The sequence below is a fragment of the Tenrec ecaudatus genome, chromosome 5 (genome assembly GCF_050624435.1).
Source record: "Tenrec ecaudatus isolate mTenEca1 chromosome 5, mTenEca1.hap1, whole genome shotgun sequence".
In the NCBI taxonomy this organism is placed as follows: Eukaryota; Metazoa; Chordata; class Mammalia; order Afrosoricida; family Tenrecidae; genus Tenrec; species Tenrec ecaudatus.
In genome coordinates, this window is record NC_134534.1 from 182,052,097 (window position 1) to 182,076,711 (window position 24,615).

The 24,615-nt window shown below is 48.2% G+C and overlaps 1 protein-coding gene across 6 annotated transcripts in view; it reads right to left on the bottom strand.

Moving 5' to 3' along the window:
• Positions 1-24,615, bottom strand: part of RAD18 (RAD18 E3 ubiquitin protein ligase) — a 98,974-nt gene that overhangs the window by 65,036 nt on the left and 9,323 nt on the right. For 5 of the 6 annotated variants that reach the window (XM_075550386.1, XM_075550387.1, XM_075550385.1 and 2 more), the window contains 4 exons: positions 14,261-14,322; positions 12,692-12,762; positions 5,941-6,278; positions 3,501-3,600 (listed from right to left, as the gene is read on the bottom strand). In XM_075550386.1, coding sequence (XP_075406501.1) covers positions 3,501-3,600; positions 5,941-6,278; positions 12,692-12,762; positions 14,261-14,322 — 571 coding nt within the window. Of the gene's footprint in view, positions 1-3,500; positions 3,601-5,940; positions 6,279-12,691; positions 12,763-14,260; positions 14,328-24,615 lie in introns of those variants that run through there. The other variant, XM_075550389.1, reaches the window with a different exon arrangement.

Here is a 24,615-nt window from a genome sequence, read left to right on the forward strand (position 1 = left end):
TATACTTCTATTCTTTCCAAAGGAAGAAATAAATATTGCTTCTTAAAACCAAACTGGTTGCCATCAGCTTGATTCTGACTCATTGCCACCTTGCTTCATAAGACGGGGCAGAATTCAAACTCCAGGGCCTGAGAGTACCAATGACTTGAGACCACTCTGATGAACACAAAGCCCCCAGTCTGATTCTGGGTACTTCTCCAAGGACACTACACTACCTGGCTCAACTCTGCGGCAACTAGGTGCTTAATAACTACATGTTCACGGTGATCATTACGCCTGCAGTCACATGAAAATGAAGAGCCTGAAGCCGCAGCTGAAAATCAGCAGGGACTTGAAACTAAAAGGTCTAACCCCAAAACTGGATTTTACAAAGAATTTTTATACAAGTGAGCCACACAGGCTGTTCTTCCCAAACTTCGGTGTTCTTCGGAACCGAGCAGAGACCTAAAATCAGTAGCTGCAACAAGGTTCCCCAAGGCTAAGTGTGATGCAAAAGGTCTCCAAAGGCCCCTTTGTGGGTCCCTGGCTAAACGACTACTTTTATGCTCTATGGATCAAAAGGAAGCCAGAGAGGGCGCGCTCGCTGTGGAAGGGCCTCCAGCCTCAGCATATCACATTTCTCGGCAGCTGTGCTCCTTGCAACCGCAGCTCACTGGATTCCACGCGACCGGGAACGCAACAGGGAAAGCGACCGCAGAGAAAGCCATGCAGCGCAGCAGCGGTGGAAGCATTCAGGGGGAGGTTGGACAAACACAAGGTGGGGTGGGGAGGCAGAGATCGACAAGTCCCAAGAATTTCTAAATATGACGCCTGATCAACATTTCCCCAAGTGGCAAAGTGACACCGATCTTTCTTCCACGATTTAGTGAAACCGAAGAAAGTGTCCCAGGGGCTCTGAAGGCATCGAAAGAAACAGGGCACTTATGCTTTGAATCAACTTTGACACCAATCTGTAGAATGTCACCGTCCACTTCAAAGGGGCGCCGCAGCACGTAGGGGAGGACCCAGAAAACCTGGCAGATCTGTCCACGTGACCAGATGCCAGGATGTGCTCTGAAGCTTCCCAATGTGTATCTTCGCCAACACCAGTTTTCCAGGGCTTTAACATAAGGACCAAACGGTTGAATGGCTGAACAAATTTAGGAATCACTGGGTTACACAAAACCTAACATTCATCTCCGCTGAAAGCCTACTTGGGACCCTCAGTGTACTAGCCTGTGTAGGCAGCTCCCTAAGAGCCACGTAAAGCACTGGGGTGCTTGCTGGGCTACAGAGCCACTGGCAGGACTGTAGTGTCCAAAGGTGCAGGGCCTGCGAATCATTGTTGAAATGCAAACACCTGGGTGAGCGTGTGGTGGGGAGAAACTGACAGAATGAAACACGTTGCATGAAGCACGATGGGCGAACCTTCAAGAAGAGGCCCCCACACAGGATGGTCAGAGCTGATTCCTTACGCTTCAAGGAGCGCATGCTAAGCTGCTGTGCTCCCAACTCAGTCTTCAGGAGGCAATGTTTTCAGAGAGAAAATTGGGTCATCGGACTATCAAGGTTTATAAGAAATAAACCTTGGGATTTTATATTAATTTAGAATCTCTACTAACTAAACAACCTAAAAGAGATGTACATTTTTTCCCTCATCTATAAATTTATCTGCTAGGTTTCTAAATATAAACGAGACTTTATGGGTGTTTTTGTATTCTAAAGTAATTTTTTATTAATAAATCATTTTATTGGGGGTTCTTGCAGCTTTTAGAACAGTCCATACATCAATTGTGTCAAACACATTTGTACATATGTTGCCATCATCCCTTCCAAAACATTTTCTTTCTGCTTGGGCCCTTGGTGTCAGCTCCCCCTTTTTCCCTCCCTCAGCCTCCCAACCCTCATGGACCCCTGATAAATTATAAGTCATTATTATTTTCATATCTTATGCCAACTGCTGGCTCCCTTCACGCACATTTCTGTTGTCAGTCCCGTGTGTGTGTGTGTGTGTGTGTGTGTGTGTGTGTTCACGTCAGTCATCAGTCAGTCCTCCGGGCTTTCTGCTTCAGCTTAGGTAAGTTGTCACAGCATGAGTGTGTCCCCCAGAACTGGCATTCATTCTGTTTAACTCATAAAAATCATTTTGAACCTTTTTCATTTCAATTACAAAGACACACGTTTTAAATGGCCCTGCCTTACTAATAGGGTCTTTGCTAAATGCTCTCCCAATCCTTCAAACCGGTCAAACACAAGAGCCCATCATTTTAGTCATCTCTGCCTCTCGGGTACCATTCGTTCCTCCCTCCTCACGATTCCCAACTGCTCTGTCCTATCACCCGGTCTCTCTCCCCGTCACTCCTTGGTCAAACGAGCTTCTCTCTGCACGGTCAGCCTCATTTCTGGACTTGACCGCTCCTGCTCCTGACCTTGTTGCCATGATCACCTCCTCTCTCCTTAGAGATGGTGGAAGAGAAGCCTTCAGGGTTAAGTGACTCCAATTAAAAAAAAAAAAATCACATCTGCCCTCCACCTTTCTGTGTACTCCTTCCCCTAACTACTGTCTCTTCTGCTTCATCACCAGACTTACCTAGTTTACAGCTTCTGCTTCCTGATTATCTTCATTTACCGCTGATTACGGCATGCCCTGTCATCTAACTTCCACTACAATTTCAGTCCTGAGCAACCTATAGAAAATCACAGTGCATGCGTTGCCCAAACTAGTGTGAGCGTGAAAGGAGCCCCAGTGGGGTGGCGGATGACACACTGGACTGCCAACCACAGAGTTAGCAGTTCGACACCCCAGCCAACACTGCAGGAGAAAGTTAGGGCTCTCTGCTCCCACACCATCAACAGCCTGGGGAATCCGCCCAGGCAGTTAGCTCCAGCCTGTCTTGGAAGGTCACAGCAATGGCAGAGACAGGCCCGGTGATGGAAAAGACAGGACAACATTGCAGTGGGAGCACCTACCAGTAACCTGCACCTCGCTTCAGCTCATTTATTGTGTCCCCCGTGGGGTTCAGGGTGGGGTAGAAAGTACATTCCACACAAACCCCAGTGGAAGATTTCATAGCACGTGTCTGCAACAGCTTATTCAAAACTGAGACTGCATTTCTGGGAGAAGCTTGATCTGAATGTTTTAAACTCCTGGGCATCCTGAGGACCCCAGAACGACCTTCTGTGTTCCACAGGCAGCACCCACCCTCGCTTTCTTTGACTGCGGGCTTCATGATGGTAGTCCTGACACTCTGAGCAGAAAACAAGTGTCAAATGAAGTGTGACTAATTTCTCGAGTCAACTTTTATTAGCAGTTCAAGCATGCAAGAGAGTCAATCACACTCAGGGCAAAGTAGGAGTGGAAAGAGAACAAGAGACTGCAGAGAAGAGTTGGCCAACAAGACTGAGCGCAAAACAAGAGGGAGCGGGCGGCTGGCAGCTGGCCGCCAGGACAGACCAGGGCTGGTACCCCCCCGAGGGTCTCAGTGCCCAAGACCCCGGCTGCTTGTGCGCAGCTTGCTTACCTTCTCAGGCTCTCTTTCTTCTCTTCACGTGACAAACAGCTATCTAAGTGCTTATTTATGTGATTTTCCGAAATATTAACCCCACACACAGGACAATCCACTGTAATTTTTAAAAAGAGAAAGAAAGACTTTATTATTTGTACAAAGGGCTAACATAAAATATGCTGGTAACTGTTAGCACTTAAAATTAAAATTAATAAAAAGAAAGAAAAGCTACAAGGGAATCTCAATGTAAATGCACTTAGAAAAGCAGAAGGAATCATTAAAAAAAAAAGCAGATGATGGGGGCAGGAGTAGGGCCACATGCTCACTGGGAAGGACGACACAAGAGGCCTGCGACTAAATTGAAAAAATAATTAGAATCTCATTCATTAGTGAATGCTTTGGCTAAGTTTCTTTTTCTGCCAAGGTGTGACCAACCTGACTATAAAACTAATCTTAAGTTTTCCCAAGGCTTAGGAGCCATCCCTGTTCAGCACAAAGTCAACAACAACTTGAGAAACGCGGGCCTGGTTGGAATGGAGGACAGGTCCAGCTATCTATCATTAAACCAGTCATTCAATTAAACCATCTGCCTACATGTCTGCCCTTGGCTTCAGGTTCTTGTTTAGCTCTCGTTTGTGATTTCAAACGCAATGTGAAGATCAGAGCATGCGATCTGAAAGGGCTTGGAAAGCTCATCCCCACCAACTTCTGAAGTCCCTGCACAGTTCTCGAAGTTCCATGGAGGTGTAGGAATATGCGTTAGGGGCTAAGGGGTCGCCATGGAGAGTCGGCAGTGACTACGGTGGAGGTCAGGGCAGTAGTGGCTCACCAACACAACGCTTGCCTTCCAGGTGGGGAACGGGGCTTGACTCACAGCACACGACAGTGAGAGGGCTCAGGGGAGCTTCCAGGAAAGACCAGGAAGGAAGGCCCAACAATCTACTTCCCCAAATCGGCCAATGCAGCGTCTCTGGGTCGCAGCAGTCTGATCCCATAGGCCACGGGTCGCTGTCAATGGCTGGTAACAACAATTACAAGGCAGAGACAGATGGGGCAGCACAATGCCCAGCCCCACTCTCACGGAGGCAGTTTTATACATGCGGGTTCATTGTAAGACTTGGTTGAAAGGGGATTTCACGTTCAATCTAAAACACTACCATAAGAACTGTCAACTGACACAAGACTAGCCAAGGATGACACATGCCTGCACTTCCATAGTCATGTGAAATCTCGCTCTTTGAGTGCTCACACAGGCTAACTTCCATCTAATGAAGTTGGAAAACGCCTAACGCCCTGCACTATCTATCCTGTGGGGGGTGAGCCCACTGAAGACGCCCAAGACACAATCTCTGCCAACAGAGGGCTCTTGGACCCAAAACGTCACTGGTAAAACAAGACCCATAAACAAAACACATTATTCAAATGATACAAATGGTCACCCAATGGTCCAGGAAACACACATCAGCGATGTGAGGAGAGGAGGGAAAAAGAACCCGTTATTACAGCATCATCCAAGAGCAGTTATTCACCACCGCACCCTCCCAGAGGTTGTGGGGTGGCTTGAACCACCGACTTTCCGTAGCAGCCCAGCTCTTAACCCTTGCACTGTGAGGGCCCCTTTCACTACAGGACCGGCTAACAGGTCAGGACACCGCCTTTGTGAGGCATATGGTCTCGGCGGCAACGCTCATCTTTGTATCACATGCGTGTCATATGCTGAGTCTTTTACACACCATGCAACCCCTCAAGTGCTAGTTTCCTGTGAGTTGCGCACGTTACAAGTACACGGGCACTATCACATGGGCAATCTGAAAACTAAAACCCTTCACTTTGTCCCTGCAATTAAAGAGCAGTCATGTGTCCCCCCCCCCTCCCCCCCGTGGCTATGCAGTCAATTTCGACTCACAGTGACCCGACAAGACAGGACAGAACTGCCCCATTAGGTTTCTGAGACTGGACATCTTCACAGGAGCAGTCTCACCTTTCTCCCACGGGGCCTGCGGTGGGTTCAAACTGCTGACCTTTCTGAGAGGGAGAGATGAGAACTGCAGCTGGACAGGGAGGATAGCATGAGGCCCAAACTGCTCAAGGACTTTCATGTGCAAATGCCATCAGGGGTAAGCCATGGCATAATAAGAGGACAGAAGCCCCAGAAGATGAAACTGGAAATGAGAAGCAGGAGGAGGGAAGTGAGGGCTAACATGGACACGTGGAAATCAACGGCAGCGATCCGACTGCAAACTCAAATCGCTCCAATTCCTCGGCCACCAGCCAGAAGCCCTATTCTGTGAGAAAAAGAAAAAAAACCATACCCAGAAGTACAAACAATATCAACGTCTAGCATTGAGACGAGGAGAAATCCGATCTGTCCTCCCCATTCCTTTGCATTTATTCCCATTTCCTGTGAGGCGCTAATACTTGCATTAAGGAAACACGTGGGAAAAGATTTTCCTACCTTTAGTGGCTTGCTTCGCAGTGGATGTGGAGGGAGTCTCGGGAACATTAACACCCGAGGGGCCTGGAGGTGTCTTCTCGACAGAAGGTGGCTCTTTGTTTTCTGCAAAAGTGGTGGCCTCTTTTAGGTGGCTGGATTGCCTTTCGTTTTCTTTTATCAATAGCTCCGATGTAGAACCCCCGGTTTCTCGGGTCAAGAAACTGTCCATGAACTTGCTTCCCAGCTTTAGTGATTGTCTGGAGGCCACAGGCGTGGACGCTTTAACGGCAAGGCTCTTTGAGGAAGCGGAAGCAGGAGAGGTGGGCGGTGACTCCAAAGCAAACTGCAACAGATGATTCCTAGAGGCACAAAGCACCCCCCAAGAATGCAAAGTTCAAATTCTCTATCGTCAATTGGAGATATAAGCTGTTTCCCCAACACTGGTTCCTCTGAAGCACAGACCTGGCTCTGCGATGACAACCACACTAACATGCTTTCCTCGACAATAAACAACAGGTGTAACTTAAAGGGGAGATGGCCCGTCTGTCCGTAAAAGACAGTCGAGGTACTTCGGTATCTGGCCGTGTAACAGCAAAACCTACTCCCCAGCCACAAATACTCCTAAACACGGAATAGAGCCAGTTTGTAAGCACTGGGCTACCGTCGACACGTGGCTGCCACCCTTGAGAGAAGAGCAGCGTGAGGTGACGTGCATACCACTCGCGCACGTTTCCCCCTGTGACCACTCTCACTGAACTGAAGCCCAAACAGGGAACAATGATCTTGTTGGGTAAAGGAGACAGAAATCGGAGTGCTAGGGAAAGGTGGCGGGAGGAGGAGGTGAGAGTGAGGGCGACAGGCCACCTGAAGGAAAGGAACCCCAAAAACACACTTAGGAATCCTCAGTGGAGCCTGAGCTCCCCCTGGAGCACCCACACACTGCAAACAGCGGGAAAGACGCTCTACGGGGGCTGGCACTGCAAAGGGCAGCGCGGGAAAGCAGATGGATCCAGCCGGGTCAAAGCCAAGTGAACGCAGTGAAGACTTTGGCTACTCCTGTGAGACCACGCAGAGACTACACCTTAGAAAGAGGGGCCACGTTTGAGGAACTTCAAGGGAAACAGGCTCAACCTACTAAAACACTAAAGCGGGCCTTAGTACAGGACCCCACGTCTACCCGAGCTGTCTACTCTTAGTTAAAGCCAACAGTGAAGCGCCAAGGGTTATGCGTGCTACCATTCTCTCCTGAAGTGGTGAAAGGCTTAGACTTGGAGTACTTGGAGGAAAAACTCCAAGTTTAAGAATTTAAACCCTCACCCTTCTTTCGCCTTAGTAATTCCTCTCAGCTAGATTGCTGTCACCCCAACACCTCCAGGATCTCTACGTCCTCCTCGTTGTTGATTTTAATTCCCTCGTTGTTCCCCTGTCTAAGGCACTGTTTGTTCAGCTTGGTGGTGGGGCAAGAGGAAGGTAAAAGGAAACAGGAAAGATCTCGGAAGCAAAGCTGTGGATAGAGGTATAAACATCGGTGTGTACATATGTATATACATTAATTCATAAAAATGTACATGTGTTTATATGGCAATACACTGAGGTAGTGGATGGACTTTGGACCTCTGCCCAAGCACTGCCTCAACTCAAGAACACTCTGTTCTAACAACCTGGCATTCTGTGATGCTCACCCTCCCGGCATGATCACTGAAGACAAAATGGGTACATAAGCAAATGTGGTAAAGAAAGCGGATGGTGCCTGGCTATCAAAAGATATAGGGGTTAGGGGTCTTAAAAGCTTGAAGTTAAACAAGTGGCCATCTAGCAGAGAAGCAACAAGCCCACATGGAGGAAGCACACCAGCCTGTGCGATCATGAAGTGTCAACGGGATCAGGTAGCAGTCACCAGAAGACCCAAAACAAACAAAACCCATATTGTTGAGAACGAGGGGGGTTGGAGCAGAGACCCGAAGCCCATCTGTAGACAATGGGACATCCCCTCACAGAAGGGTGACAAGGAAGAGATGAGTCAACCAGGGTGCAGTATAGCATCAATGAAACACACACTATTCCTCTGGTTTCTTGAGGCTTCCTCACCCCCTATTATCAGGACCCCAGTACAGATAAGAAGAACTCAGGACACATGGAATCCAGAAACAGGAATGGGAGTAGCAATACTAGGAGGATGGGGGATGGTGGCGAGAAGGGAGGAAGAGGGGACTGATCCCAATGATTGACACATAACCACACACACACCCAGGGGAATAAACAACAGAAGCCATGGGGGAAGGGAGTCAACAGGCAGTCTAAGATATGAAAATAATGATTATAATTTATCAAGGGGTCATGAGAGTGGGAGGGGGGGGAAAAGAGGAGCTGATACTAAGGGCTCAAATAGAAAATGATGGCAACATATGTACAAATATGCTTGATGCAATTAATGTATGGGCTGTTATAAGAGTTGTAAGAGCACCCAATAAAGTGATCTTTGAATTAAAAAAAAAGAAATGAAACACGATGGTAAATAAAACCAAAGCTATATGTGATGTTCAATACTCTCACCCATAATAAAAATGATATCCATGCAGACTGCTATGCAGAGCCAGAGAAATGATACTTTCTTACTTAGGTCAAGAATAATTTATATATAAAAAAACTCTCGTTAATTTTTCTTCCACACAACTAAAGAACAATTAAATAAAATTGAATCCAGCTGGGATTAGGGAGGGACCATGTGTTATTTGAAAATAAAAGGCAAATTCTAAACGAAAATGTTACAGCTGCACTCTTAGCCTTGCATCTGCAAATTTACAAGACGATTTCCAATAAGCTTCTATTATTTAAGAAAAAATTGTAAAACCACAATGGCACATCAAACGGCAACAACAGATTGGAAAGACAGGCAGGAAGGACACCGGCAAGCAATACTAACCCCTTATGTTTAAGTCCTAAGGCTCAACCACCTCCCTCATAAATCCTGAGCAAAGTTCAGAGAAGCGATGAAAATCTTTAAAGTTCATCCCAACTCATTTTTCAAATGAAGTCGTCCCACAATGTCCAAGAAATGTGCACCATGAGGCGATCACTAGTGAGACTGGCAAGTCCAAAAACGCAAGCAGAGAAGCAAACGTTTGGATCCATATATCACAGCTACAAGGAAGGCTTCCCGCCCACCACACTCATCACGATGGATCATAAGTTACCGTATTCCGTTACTGGGGGACAGGAGAGAGGGGCTCAACCACTCCAAGGCTTCTCTGTACATTGCTCACACCTGTGAATCCAAAGACACGGATCCCTTGCCTTTGACACGCCCGTCTAGATAACGCCCTTTTCCTAGAAGGGCGGCTGTACCTTCAGCACCAGCACCTCGGGATAGTTTTATTGTCTCCGAGAAAATCATACAATCCAGTAAATTCCATGCCAACAGCATCTGATAGCATGAATGATGGAGAAGACATTCTGCTGAGTAAGTCAGTCAATCACAAAAGGAAAACTAGGGTGTGATCTACCTGTACAAAAAAACAAGAATAGGAAACAGGCATGCATGCAGACACCGTCTTCCATCGGTGCTGGTGACCAGGGATTAAGTAATCCGATGACAGGAAGGGGAGATCATTCTTTCGACAGTGGATGATTGTGATGTTTGGCGATGGGAAAAGCAATGGCAAACGTCAGTGACGTGTGCACAGCCTGTGATGTGGCCAGTGGTCCCGAGTGGCACCGAGATACAGGAACACGAGAAGCTCTGCTAACTGCTATAACGTGTACAATTCTGCAACAGCCTTCCTGGGCAACAACAAAGGGGGGGCAAGCAGAAGTACACCAGGGGGAAAGTGCGGTGACCGGGGTAGATAACCACGCACGCGTGTCTGTAGGAAGGCATATGCATCTCTATACAAGGGCAAGTACAGATGACGCTGTAGGAGTATGTACAAGTCCTGGCGGCACGGCCACATAAATAGCGCACTGTTAACTGTGAGGTGGACGGTTTAAACCCACTTGCTGCTCCCTGGAGCAGGAAGAGGTTACTCGTTCTCATAGAGATTTGCAGCCTGCGGAATCCTACAGACGGTCGACTGATTAGGAATTCACTCAATGACCGTGGGTTTGGCTTGAGTAGACAGGTGTATCTGTAAATACATAAATACAACAAAAGTCCTAATAATAATAAGCAACATGATAATAAGCGGAGAAAAGGCTGAAGGTGTCAAAGATTTCATTTTACTTGGGAGCACCACCAATGCTTACGGGAAACAGCAGTGAGGAAGGAAATGCTTCTGCATCTGGGCGACGGCTGCAAACGACCTCTGTAAAGTGAAAAAGCAAAGGCGTAGCTTTGAGGGCTTCGGTGTGCCTGACCCAGGCCGTGGCACTTTCCACCACCAAGCTGAACAGCGGCGGAGATGGGAGAGCAGCTGCCTTTGCATGATGGTGCTGGCGAAGAATATTAAATATACCCTGGTCCAGCAAAAGAACAAATGAACCTAATTTGGAAGAAGTACGGCTAACATGCTCCTAAGAAGAGGAGCTGGCCAGATTTTGTGCCCTGCAGTTTGGGCATATGATCAAGAGAACCCAGTCCCCGGCGAAGGACATCATGCTTGGTAAAGTAGCGGTCAGTGGGAGAGAGGCAGGTCCTCGATGAGAAGGCCTGACACCGTGGCTGTCACGTTGGCTCGAGCCTAACAACTGTGAGCATGGAGCAACCGTGCAGGAGCGTCAGACGGCACAGACAACGGGGCAACAGTGCTGCATGTGTACTCATGTGCAGAAGAAAGCACAAGGAGGCCACCGAGCCAAACCCAACTCACTGCTGTCAGGTCGACGCCGACTTACAGCGACTCTAGGAAGGGACAGAACTGCCCCCGGGAGGTTCTGAGACTGTTTATGGGAGTAGAAAGTTTCACAGTGTTCATTCTTTATCGGAGTAGAAAGTCCTGTCTTTCTCGCACAGAGCAGCTGGCGGATTTGAACTGCTGACCTTTTGGATCACAACCAAATGAGGAACCCCAGCACCACCAGGGCTGCCAGTAGAGGTTACAGCAATGGCTATTTCGCAGACATAAGCAGACATCTTGTGGAATTGGTTTCATGGGATTAAAGTCTTGGGACCACACATTCACGTGCTAGCTCTGGCATTTTGGCGCCCGCAGTTTGGTGAGCCGCATCTCCCAGCCGCCATCTAAGATGAACCTACAGCCACTCACCTGCTGACTCCCTTGTTTCCTGACCTTTCGGAGTTACAGTAACAGTAAAGTTGCACTATCACTTTGTGCGTTAGCGACACACCCAGCCTTAGCCACCACTGACATGTGAGGGGAGGGAAACCCGGGCTCTGATATTCAAGGTTAATGTGTCAGCTGGCCGGGCTGTGATTCTCGGGTGGGGGCGGGGGGCGGGTTGGCATTTACGTGGTGATGTCACCTGCCTGGTCTAGAATGGTGTGCCCTCGCCCTCCAGATTATGGCGGGACGTGGTCCTCCTCGGCTTCCAAGACCTATTTTCACACCTTGACCTGGTCTTTGGAACCTAATCGTGTCAATAAATGAGGAGTAGGTGTATTGGCTTCTACTCATCGGGGGCAAAAGAGAAGGAAGGAAACCGACGACTCCAACGCGAAACTAGTCCAGGACTAATGACGGCAGACACTCGTCCCCTTGGCTGAAGGGGACGGCAACAGACAGGAAGAGGACGGCCAGCAGAACGGAGGGAGGGAGGGAGGGCGGGGGAGGCAGGGAAGCAAGAGTGAAAGGCCACAGTGGGAGCTACTGTGAGCACACAGCTGGCAATCGTGGTGGTCTCGGAGCAGATGTGTGGGTAGATCTAACAGGCAAGAGAGGAGCAGAACCATGAATACATACAGGTAGAACAAAGGATATTTCTACCCTGGTGTAGTGGTTAGGCTTGGGGCTGTGATCCACATGGTTGGCAGTTCGAAACCAGCAGCAGCTCCACGGGCGAAAGACTGGCTTTTTACTCCCGCCAACCCAGAGGGAGTCACCATGAGTCGGCGCGGCTCCATGGCAGTGAGCTGGGTTTTTAAACATCTACATGTATGTGCTAAAACATGCTTGTCTCTGGCTTGGGGTGACCAAGCTCACTTTCGTCGCCGTACATTGGTCAGTCAAGAAGTAATGCTCCATTTCTGAGCTTCCTAAGTATGAGGAATGGCATACTTCATGAGGCATGTTTTACAATATACAAGTGGACTTCAAGATATTGGGGAAAATTCCATGTTCATTTTCCCATGAACTTTCAAGCCCCTGGTGTAGGCTGAGTACACAGAACGAGAATTAATAGATTAGTGTGTAACACAGGGAAGCAATTCGAGAGGGTGTGCATGCATGGACCCACAGACACACATGGACACCTACATCTGTTGCCCTGCTCTGCCCAAAGAGAGGGCTTGGCTGCAGCAATACCCCAGTCCCCGTGACCGCACCCAGCGCCAGGGCTTGGTTCCTAGATAGGCTTAGTCAAGGAAAGGAACAAGGTTCCTTAGGGAAAACTGCCGATTCAAGGGCTGGAGCAGAAAAGCCACCGAATGAGTCTGGAGTATTTTTGACTCGTTATTTTGAGCCCCCCACCCCCACCCAAAGTAAGACAGTGCTCAAGTTTGCATTTTTAACTCGAAATTGTTTTCCAAAGAGGACAAGAACCTTACTAGCATTCGACAGAGGCCTTCTTTTACCCTCAAATTAAGCCACCCTGCATCACAGAGTAAAGACGAGGCACAGTTAAACAGTCTGTTATGGTTAGTCACAAAATTAAATCATACCGTGCAAAATTCAAACTTTTTACCAGTTCATCTAATACACGGTTATTTTTCAGGTCCGGCTCTGTGACGGTCTAGAAAAAGAAGAAAAACACGAGAGAGAAAGGTCACAAACAGTAATTAACTTCTCAGAGCCTTGTTCGCAAAGATGAATGACCCATCCTCCCGAAATTCTTCATCCCCTAAGTCTTCCAGAAACCTAAAAGGAATGCTCATGTATCTCCTGATGCGAGGGCTGAGCAGGCTGCCGAGAAGTCCGATCAACAGCCCCACACCCTGCGTACACTGAAGCAAAACCGAGCCCAGGCAAGAACCCGTCTGCCCAAGCAGCACTGCTTTCCCGGCACTGCTCCTGAAAAGCACAGAGATGTTCTTTGAAGCAGTGACGGGACAAGTGAGTTTTAAGTGTTTGAAGCGTTTACAAACCAGGCTGGTTTTCACTCAGCACAACTGGTGCCCTTTCTATCTTGATGAGGGCACCCAGCACAGGGACAGGGAGCCTTACCCAGAAGCCAACGGCACCACTTCTTACATCCGAAGGAAAGTGCAGTGAGGGAAGTCCAAGGAGTCGCTAATACCATTGCCCAGGCTCAGCCCTTAACGCAGCCTTAGCTTCTTTGTATTTGCCCTTACTGCCCCCTTCGCTCTTGCCTCATTCCCATTTGCTTTTGAACGCCCTTTCCGCCTATTCCAACTACCACTCACACAGGGAAACCCCGCCAGTCTGCCTGGGGCTTCCCCTGCAGGGCTGCCATGAGGACTAAGGCAGGGTGGGGATAGACTGGGTCAGCCAACGGCCATGAGTCTTTGTCTGCTGTACAAACACTCCCACCAGCACGTCACAAATGAACATCCCATTGACTGCTTTATACTTTCTCCCAGACCCCTCACCAGAGAAATGATACAACATCGAGTCATATAAACATGCTCATAAAATTTAAAGAGGGCTATATCTGTTATGAAAAATTAGTTGTCCCTTCCCAAGATACATGTCCCTCACTGCTGCTGAGTCCGTTCTGGCTCATGGTGACTCTGCAGGACAGAGGTGCACTGTCCCTGTGGGTTCCCCACATGGGGGGTCCTCACCGTGGGGAAAAGCCTCCTCTTTCTGCCCCAGAGCAGCTGGGGCTTCAAACTGCTGGCCATGTGGTTTACAGCCCAACTCAGAACTCACCACACCGCCACCCCTTCAACCACATTTAGGCTACCAGAGCCGTAATGAAAGTGAACAAGTCTAGTTTGCCTTTGAGGTGTTTTAGAGGCCCCTCCGGCCCATGTCATCTTCACAGCGTAACTCGGTATCGATTCATCTTCCGCAGGCTTCTGAGTCTCGGGGTCCAGGTGTGGCTGAGCAGGTGCTGCCTCAGGTGAGCCCAGAGGAGACCTGTGTCCACAGGGGCCTGAGCCTCGGAAGACTGTCTGGCCGTTCTTCCGAGGCGTCTGGTGGTGGAGCCCCCACCCCCTGACCTGGCAGTTTATAGCCGCCACCGTAAGCACCTGCACCACCCAGGGGCTCCTTTTTGTATGCCCCCAAAGTAGGAAGCTCAGCAAAATGAGGAAAGAAAAACTCACCACACAGCAAGTTGGGCATTGAGTTTTATAAGACAGAAATTTTCTGATACAGAGAGAACAGTCTGCAAAAACACAAACACAACATAGTAAATTAATTGAGGCATGTTAATAACACAGGAATCTGATTTTTAATCAAATCTGATGAACATCAGTATTTTTAATCAAGGCTCTTTAACTTAGGCCAATTTCAACGTCCTGGTACATTTCCACCCATCTCAGATAAGCCGTGATCATCTCGGATTCCTAGCACATCTACTGACATTTTACAGATGTAACTAAGACCATCTTAAGGAGGGGAAATACAAAACGTGTAGAGGACACAGGCCACACCGCCCACACTAGACCACCCTCCCTCTGCTGCCACCCGCCAACCCAGGGATTCTCCCCACCACGTGACTTCTGAGATCAATCTCAAGGCTGGGAGTCTCCAAGACAGCCTTCGGGTCAATCATTCTTTAGCAGGACCCACTAAAAATGATCACCGTTACAGTTTATGACAGTTAAGTGCACAGATTAAAATTGAGGCCAGGAAAGAAGGCGAGGGAGAGTCCAGGAGGGGACTCAGGACAGAGCTTCCTCCTCTGTTCTCGCCATGAACTCAGGGTAGCGTGACTCTCCTGGGACTGCCTGGCAAGATTATGCAAAAAGAAATTCTGAAAACGTCTATCTCCAAATGGGGATGCTCATACCATCCCTGGGGCCCCTGGTCTTCACTGGGGCTGTGTCTTGCCGGTGAGAAGCCTGGGGGCAGTTAACTGCAAGGGCAGCAGTTCAAAACCACCAGCCTCTCCACGGAAGACAGATGGGGCTTTCTACTCCCATAAACAGAACAGTTTCGAAAGTCACAGGGGACGTTCTACCCTGTCCTCTGGACTGGATGATAACATTGAAGCTGGAGATCACATGATAGAATTTTACAAAACTAAACTCTTTTTCATAGCAAATACCTTTTTACGACAACACAAAAGGTGACTATATACCTGGACTTCTTCCAATGGAATACACAGAAATCAAATTGTCTCTAGCTGTCGGAAGAAAAGATGGAGAAGCTCAGTATCATCAGCTAAAACCAGACCAGGGACCGACTGTAGAGCAGACCATCAATTGCTCACATATAAGTTCAGGACAAAGCTGAAGAAACTGAAAATTCCACGAGAGCCAAATACATACACCCTTGTGTCTAGCCCATCTGCACTTAGAGAAGAGCTCAAGCTCAGAGTTGATGCACTGACCACAGGTAACAGAAGACCTGAAGAGCTGCGGAGGACACCAAGACTACCATTCATGAAGAAAGCATAGGGCATTAAAAAGACAGGGAAAAAAAGAAAAAAAAACCCCAAAGTGGATGTCAGAAGAGACTCTGAAACTTGCTGTGAATCACAGGGCAGCTAAAGCATGTGGAAAAACTTACAAAGTCAACAAGCTGAACAGAAAATCTCAAAGGACTGCCCTAATAGACAAAACCAAATATTCCAATGAAATGTGCATGAACTAGAATTGGAAAATCAAGAGAGAAGGGCACAGTCAGCAGAGCTTCAACGGAAAGAACTACGGGAAAATCAAGCCTCAAGTTGCAATAGTGAAAGTTTCTATGGACAAAATATCGACTGGAGCAGGACACACCAAAAGAAGCTGGAAAGAATGAAGGACACAGAGGCACTGTACTGGAAAGAACAGGTCCACAGTCCACCGTCTCAGGAGGTGGCATATGAGCAAGAGCCCGTGCTGGTGAAGGAAGGGGTCCAAGCTGGCCGGGAAGCATGAGCCAGGAACAGGGGGCCAGCAGTTGGTGGAGTACCCATTGAAATGTTTCAGCAGGCCGAGCAAGCCCCGGAAGCACTCACTCGTCTATGCCAGATACTTTGGAGGATGGCCAATTGTCAAGAAGAGATCCATAGTTGTGTCCATTCCAAAGAAGGCGAGCCAACAGGATGCTCACACTATAGAACTATGTCATTGATATCACATGCAAGTATATTTTTGCTTAAGATCGTCCAACATCAGTTCCAGCATCACATTGACAGGGAGCTGTCACAGGTGCAGGCCAGATTCAGAAGAGGACATGGAACAAGGGATGCATATCACTGCTGATGTCCGATGGATCTTGGTTCAAAGCAGGCAATACTAGAAAGGTGTTTACTTGTGTTTCATTAACTATGCCAAGGTATTTTGACTGTGTGGATCATAACAAACTATGGATTGAGATGAATGGGAATTCCAGAACACTTCGTTGTACTCCTGTACAACTTGTACATGGATCAAGAGGCAGCTGTACAAACAGATCAAAGAATATTACATGGTTTTAAATCAGAAAAGGTGTGTAACAGGGTTGAATCCTCTCACTATACATATTCAATCTGTACGCTGAGTAAAGCATTGGAAAAGCTGGCTTGTATGAAGAAGAATGTGACATCAGGATTGGAGAAAGGCTTATTAACAACGGAGATATGCAGATGACATGATCTTGCTTGCTGAAAGTGAGGAGAAATTGAAGCGCTTGCTGATGAAGATCAAGGACTGTCGCCTTCAGTGTGGATGACAACTCAATGTACAGAAGACCCAGATCCTCACAACTGAACCAATAGGTCCCATCACAATAAATGGAAAAAGGTTGAAGTTGTCAAGGATTTTTGTCTTACTTGGATCCATAATCAATGCTCACGAAAGCAACAGTAAAAGATCGAGAGCTGAGCTGCGTTAGGTAAATCTGCAGCACAAGACCTCTCTAGAGTGTTGAAAAGCAAGGATGTTACTTTGAGGACGAGGGTGGTTTCCATGGTATTTTCAATTGCCTCATGCGCATGTGAAAGTTGGACACCGAATAAAGAAGACCAGAGAACAGTCAATGCATTTGAATTGCGGTGCTGGAGAGGACTCCTGAAAGTAACATGAACTGCTAAAAGGACAAACCAATTTGTTTGAGAAGAAGGAGGCTCCTTAGAGGCAAGGATGGCAAGACTTCACCTTACATACTTTGGATGTGCTGTGAGGAGACCAGTCCCTGCAGAAGGACATCATGTTTGGAAAGTGGAGGGGCGGAGAAAAAGAACCTGGATGAGACGACTGGCACGGTGGTTGTAACAAAGGGCTCAAGCATGGGGACGATGGAGGATGGCTCAGGGCCGGGAAGGTCCTTCTGTTGCTATGGGGTCGCCGCTATGTGAGTTGACGTCAACTCCATGGCAGTGAGTTTGGGTTTGGAATCATGTAGGCGACTACCTGTACCCAAGTTGATTCTAGCTCCTCAGGAATTCAAGCTGTTTGACCCCAAACCACCACCTCAATCACGCTGTGGCGATCTGGCAGCCCCCCAGATGAACAAAGGAGCGCCTTAGCGACAACTTCCCAGAACCCCCGGACAAAGGCCAGACCGGACCCTATCTTTAGACAAGGTGCATCCTTTTAAAACATACCAAAGATAGGCTCATCAAGAGTCACTAGGATGCCGCAGCTTCAGAGGCAGCATGCATCAATTTCTGTATTCCGTGTCTATAAAATGCAGAAAACACACACGGCAGGCCTGCGCTGGGTACTCTCCACACATGCCTCAGACAACGCCACTGCCTAACATTGCACACGTACATCTTGAAACATGAGAAAGACACGCGTGAAGAAACAATACGGGGCTCTGGGGCTGCGGTCGGGCACTGGGCTGCTGGTCCCACAGGATGCAGTCTCAGAGCAGCTGTTAATTGAGGTGCATTTGGTTTTGTGATCTGGCTAACCCTGTGCATCTGGAGTTCTGGTGGCACCAGGGGTTAAGCACTGGCTGTTGAACACAAGCTCAGCACCCCGGGAGAAAAACCAGGAGGCTGTCTGCCGGTTAAGATCCAGTCTTGGAAACCCTCAGGAGCAGTTCTGCACTGTCCTGTAGAATCGCTAGGAGCTGGAATCGATCCGACAACCTGACGGCAGTGGTTTTTGTTGGTTGGTTTGTTTAATCACATAAATTAGGTTGACCACTTGACATTGGAAAAGCATTTTGTGGCAGGCGCTGTAAAGAAGGCATAAAAAGGGAAAGTTCTTGACATCCAAGAGCTACAAAGTAGCGAGGGCCAGACAGCAAACAAACAATCGAGATACACTTTAGCATAGCAAGGGTGGGCTGCGGAAAGCGGAAACTTGACCCCCTCCATTCTCCATGCCCCAGGCAGCAGGAAATGAGCTCCGGGCAAAACAAAAAGGCCAGGGCTGGCTCCCAGGGCAGTCTTGTCAGTTCCCTTTGAGTGGATTCAGACCGGCCCAGTTTGGTCCCTCAGAGGCAAACTGGGCTCTGCAAGGTTGCTGATGGCTGATTTTTTCCCTGCACACAGCTAGCTAGACCTCTTCTCCCAAGATGCCTCTTGGTGGATTCAAACCTCAGCCTTTCCAGTGGCACCACCCAGGGACTCCTGGGGCCTTCTCGGCAGCCAAATACCACTCGCCCAAGTTCAGCTTCGTAGAGGGGCCTCATCCAAAGGGGTTGGCATAATTAATGAGAGGAGACAGTGTGAATTCTGGGACAGACAGACAGGACATGAATAATGGCTGCCGGTCTCGCTTGGGCAGCATGAAGAAGGAGGAGGAAATCTGGCAGCGGGCTAAGTTCTTTTAGGAATGAAAATTAATAAGGAGGGAAGGAAAGGAGATGTGACCTCGAAGCTGTCGAGGAACACGATTCTAAGAGAAGCTCCTGCGTGAAAAAGACACACTGATGACCGGCGAGCGGGACTTGTCGAAGGTTGCAGGGCGGGCGCCATTCGGTCCCCACGGTTCTCTTCAGGACCAGCCCAGAGGTTTTCCTCTCCCTTCCCTCGCACGAGGAATGGATCTGGGTATTCTGTTTTCCCAACTGGAAGACGTACCGCCAGATCCTTCTCAGAAGTGCGGGGGGTGGGAGTGGGGTGTGATTTCATCGCACGTACTTGAGGCATGTCATCCAGTGGGACCAGCCCCTAGAAAAGGCTTTCAACAGATGAGCAAAAAAAGGAGGAAGGCCCTCAACAAGTGGGGCGAGCCCAGGAGCCGCCACAAAGGACTCAAAGACAGGGGCAACCGTGAGCGTGGCCCGCACCTGCCAACGCCTCGCTCTGGGAGGCCCAGGGTCGTGGTGAGTCTGAATGCCCTTGGCATCCCACCGCCCCTCAACCTGGGCGGCAGCAGGAGGGGAAGGGAAACGAGGAGCCCGATTGCGGATACGAGAGTTACAAAACATCTTAAGGATTCCGTTGGAGGGTGTTTTTTTAATCACGAAGGAAATCAAAGATGATTTAAAAACACAATGACGCAAATCCCTCAAAATATAACTGAGCTCAAATTCCTCCCCGACCCCAATTTCTTTTTAAAGGACCTCAGTTTAGAAATGAGAGCACCGAGGTCCAATAGGAGTCATGCGTTTATGGTCACAGAGTTCGTTTAATAGCAGATTCAGAACGACAACTCATTTCCTTGTCTATCACGGAGTGTTATTCTCCTTGCGGTCCGGCTGTCTCCTGGGCAGTCCTGCAAATCAGTCCTCCTCCAACCAGCGTGCTCGTCGGAATCAGCTGGAGAGATTGTTCTCTGTTTAGTTACCTCAGCTCCAGCCCCAGGTCATACTGACTCAATGGGTTTGGGAAGCAATGGTCCTAATATTTCATTCAGACTCTACAACACCTTTTTTGTTTTTTTGTAAACCAGTGTCAGTTGTTACTATTAGATTAAGCATTATCATCAAATTGTTGGTTTTGGGTCACAGCCATTTCAATATGGTCCAACCCAAAGCTGTGTGCTTCCCATGTGTGCTGTTCGTCTGATCTTCACACCAATCTGGGGTGGGAGCTGGTCTTCGTCCAATTCGACAAGTGGGAAACTGACCCACTATCACAGAGCTAACAGGTGATAAAGACCGAATTCAAATCCAGGCAGCAGGGCCCAAGCTTTTTACCCTGTAATATACTAATTGTTTTAAATAGTTCTCATTTGTTTTAGAAAATGGAGAACCAGGCATGAGTCTTCAATAGAGCAAGACCTGGACTTAATTTCAGTCTCCTAGTCTACTACAAAGGAGCCCTGGTGGCACAGTGGGCATGCTGGGCTGTGAACTGCAAGGTTAGCAGTTTGAAACTACCAGGTGCTCCGTGGGAGAAAGATGAGGCTTTACAAGAGGACTTGTAAAAGTTGCAGTCTCAGGAATTCAAAGGGGGCAGTTCAGTTCCACCCCGTCCTACAGGGTCGATGAGTCAGAATTGACCTGATGGCAGTGAATTTGGTTGGGTGAGACCAGGAGTCACCTGGTGGCGCAAACGGTTAAGTCCGTGAGTAATAGCTGACAGCTTGATGCTCTAGAGCAGCAATTCTCAACCTGTGGGCCACCACCCCTTTGAGGGTCTCACGACCCTTTCACAGAGGTCGCCTGATCCAAAACAGCAGCAAAATGACAGTGATGAAATAGAAACGAAAATAATGTTAAGGTTAGGGGTCAGCACCACATAAGGAACTGTATGAAAGGGTTGCAGCATGAGGAAGGTTGAGAACCACTGCTCTAGAGCCACCCAGAAGGACCTTGGTAATTGGATTCCAAATCTTTACACCCTTGAAACCCCTAATGAGACGCTCTCCCCTGCATGTGGGGTCACCAGGATGGGAAACTGACTTGCAGACAACTCACAAGTCTAAGACCGAGTGTGCACCGGCCAACCCAATTTATCCTCTAGTGGGCAACCTCTAAGTCAAAATGAAGCCGGTCAAGACTTTCGAATCCATGGATTCCTGGGAGGATTTATTTAAATTACTGGTGAAGCTTGTTTGCCACGGAAGACTTTGACAATGAGATGTGTGAACAGAGAAGGGTGTGGGAGGAAAACAGCGGTGGAGTAAAACGTGGAGTCATGAAAACACCCGCCATCTGGGGGTTGGGTGAGGAAGGAGGTCACAGACTCAAAGTCACTGCCGTTGAGCTGAGGCCGCAGAGGAGAACGGCCTCTGAGGGCTTCCCAAACGGGGAGCAGAAAGCCTCGTCTTTCTCTCACAGAGGGGCTGGTGGTTTTGAAAGGCCGGCCTTGCATTAAGCAGCCCCACACCTAACTACTCTGCCACCAGGGACCCCATCAGGGGAGAGGGAGGGGAGTTGGCAACGACAGGCATCACTAAGCTCAACCAGGGTCCTCTTACCCACTGTCTTTCCAGGTCAAATGTGTCTCTCATCCAGTGAAAAGCAAATTTCTCAAACTTAAACCATTGTTTTTCATATACAATAATAAGGATTTTTATGGGAAAATGAACCATAAAAGAATTCTGGGGTGTTAAATTCAGAATGGACCAGTCAGTCAGCGTGAAAAGAACTGGAGAAGAATGAGAGCGAGCCTGGGCCATTAGTTCTGATGCTAAGGGGCAAGTTCAGCGAGAAGGGGATCATTTCTCTGCACCCACAGACCAGCCCAGGAGAATGTCCGAATGTCACTCTCAGAACCAAGTGTCCCTCATCTCGCCAGTCTCTGCTCACGGGCCGCCTCCGAGGATGCAGGCGATGATGAGAAACAGTGATTATCGGCTTAATCAAATCTTACCCTCACCTTGGTTTACCAAAGGCTGGTAAACGGAATAGTTCACATGCCACTTAAAATTAAATTCCTTTTAACTCCCACACTAGCCTTGACTCGTTTTCAGAGACAAAAGACTGCAAAAGGAAATGAATGATCATGGGCCCATCTTTAACAGCATAAATTGGATCAATTTCATCGACTTGCATTCTGCCAACACACCCCACTCAAACTTTAATAACCAGAGGTCCGCAGATACAGTGCTTATTACGCCAGTATTAAAAACAAAAAGCGAGCTGAACAGCAGAATATGAGATAACTTGGTACGTCCACCATCATATCCAGCTATATGTCTGTCCTACACTACTAGGCATCTATCTTACCAGAAGAGGAGCCGTAATACGAACAGATAAATGCACACCCATGGTCGTCGCAGTAGTATTCTGGAGAGCAAAACGATGCAGACAATTTCAGTGGCCATGGGTGACAAGGAATAAGCTACAGTCTAACCGCCCACTGCTGGAATCCCACATGTAGCTCGGGACAAATGACGCGTCTGCAAAGCACCTCATGCCATGGACAGACCTGGAAGACACGATGCTGGCGAAATGCGTCAATCACAGAAGAGCACGCATTCTCCTACACCGCGATCAGAAAGTCAGGAAAAGGCTTAGACACCGAATGCCACATTCTCTGGTGGTGACCAGAGATGGGAGGAGGAGGGAGGAGAAATGGGAGGAGGTGGGAGGAGAAATGGGAGGAGGTGGGAGGTGAAACCAGCACTCCAAGAGTAGACGCATGGCCTCCTTGGTGAAGGGAGAGGCCATCTTTCAGAAGGCAGAGGTCAGCGCAAGACCAAGACCCTTGCATCCATGATCGTGTGAGCAACCAAGAGTATGCAGTGCATCTATGGAAGGACTGAAGCCTCTACTATTTTTCTGAAACTTTGACACAGATGTCAATCTTGAATGGTCTTCGGCCTTGGACGGACATAGCTTTGAAGGCCTGCCCTTCCATTCTGCAGGCGTCTCTTTTGGCTGCATATGCCAAGAAAACTGTTCCCCATACTCTTCTAACTTTATGGACATCTTCCTCTAAGATACGTCTTCAGGGTAGGTGTCAGTGGGACATTCGAGACCCCGTCGATCCCACGGAGACCTTGACTGCAGGGTGGAAGCCAGCAAGGAAAGGCCGATCTTCTGGATGCCCAGCACGTGCATCCCAGGTCCCTTTGGGGGCTCCCATCCCTTGGATGGATAAAGTGCTCTTGGAAAACAGGCCTTCCCTTATTCTCTCTTGTTCTTTTTCAGGCTTTTCTCTATTTCTTGTTTGACATTTTACTTAAAAAACTGATTGTTTTGATTTGAAAAAAAAGTTTTCCCCCAATTTCTGCTTGATTGTTTGATTTAAAGAGTTGATAACTCTTTTCTTGGTGAATTGCAGTGCTGTGTCCAGAACAGGTGTTTGACAGCGATAAATCTATTTGCAAAGAACTCTGGGTCACTGTAAGTCAAGATATTTCAGGCACTGGTTGACCAGTAAAAACCATTCGGGTGGCAGCTGCATTCATCGCCAGCATGACAAATGTCTACGTCAGGAAAAGGTGGCCAAGAAAGAGCCTAGAAGAGCGTTAGGCTGGCTGCCGCCCACAGGCAGATTCCCCGCCAGGAGACACTGGTTCAAGTCCAATACTGTCCAAACCCCACAGCATTCCCCACTCATGTCTTTTCAGGACCCAGAGCAAACCTGGAAAATAGAGATCTGTTTTAAAGACTTCCTTCTTTCTATTTTAATCTACGGATGGGAAATGGGCAAAAGAAAAGTAAGGCCAATAGTCTGCCCCTGGGAACATCTGGCCCCTGGCTGGCAAACCGGATTTGGTATGATACGTAGACAGATGGCAGGATTGGGCCCAAAAAAAATGAAGCCCTTCGGTGGCCTAGATGGAGACTTTTGGCTGCGTTGATCAATCAGTTTGACATGAGAGTGTATAACATAAGTCAAAATCATAAAAAAATACAAACTAAAAAAACCAAACTCCTGGCCATGGAGTCGATGCCAACTCAGAGCGATCCTACAGGACAGGGTAGAACTGCCCCTGTGGGTTTCCAAAACTGTAACCCTTTAGGGGAGTAGAAATCCCTGTCTTTCTCTCATGGAGTGGCTCATGGTTTTGAACTGCTGACCTTGTGGTTAGCAGCCCAACCTGCAGCCACTACACCAACAAGGCTGCAAAGCCCATGCAAAGTGATTTTCAGCTGATCTTGGGAATCCTTAAGCAGGCAGCACATGCATATTCTCACTTCAGTTCAAGAAAACATTGCTAAGCAGTCAAAACAACCCCTAGCAAAAGGTCGGGTAGCATTGTTGGATTCTTTAAGAGAAAAACTTGGTCCTTTGCGTCCTCCTTGGCCCCAAGTTCTCTGGTAGCACGACTGCCTGTACACTCCAGTGGTTCGCTGGAGTCTGAGTTGACAGCCCTTGGATGCCTTCGGGTTCAGACAGCCTAAGCTGGCTGCGGGTCCAGTAGAAGTGACAGAAAATTTGGGGGCTCAATCTGAGCGGAGAGCTATTGTAAAAGACTCTTCTGACCCTTGTGGAAAATCCTCCATCGTTTTGATAAGAAACCACTATTTTGACTAGTACCTGTGAGCCAGGTCTTTTCAACTTGTGTAATTTGTTACACCAGCAACTAGGTTCAGGAGAGGTAGCTGATGGCAGAGACAAGGGCCCAGAGGACTACCAAAGTTGGAGCTTCAGGAGTGGCATTAAAAAACGAGGTCCAAAATGTAGTCCACGAATTAATGCTGGTGTTTCCAAAAGTTTTCCCAGGAAAGGCTAATTAGACAAAGGCTC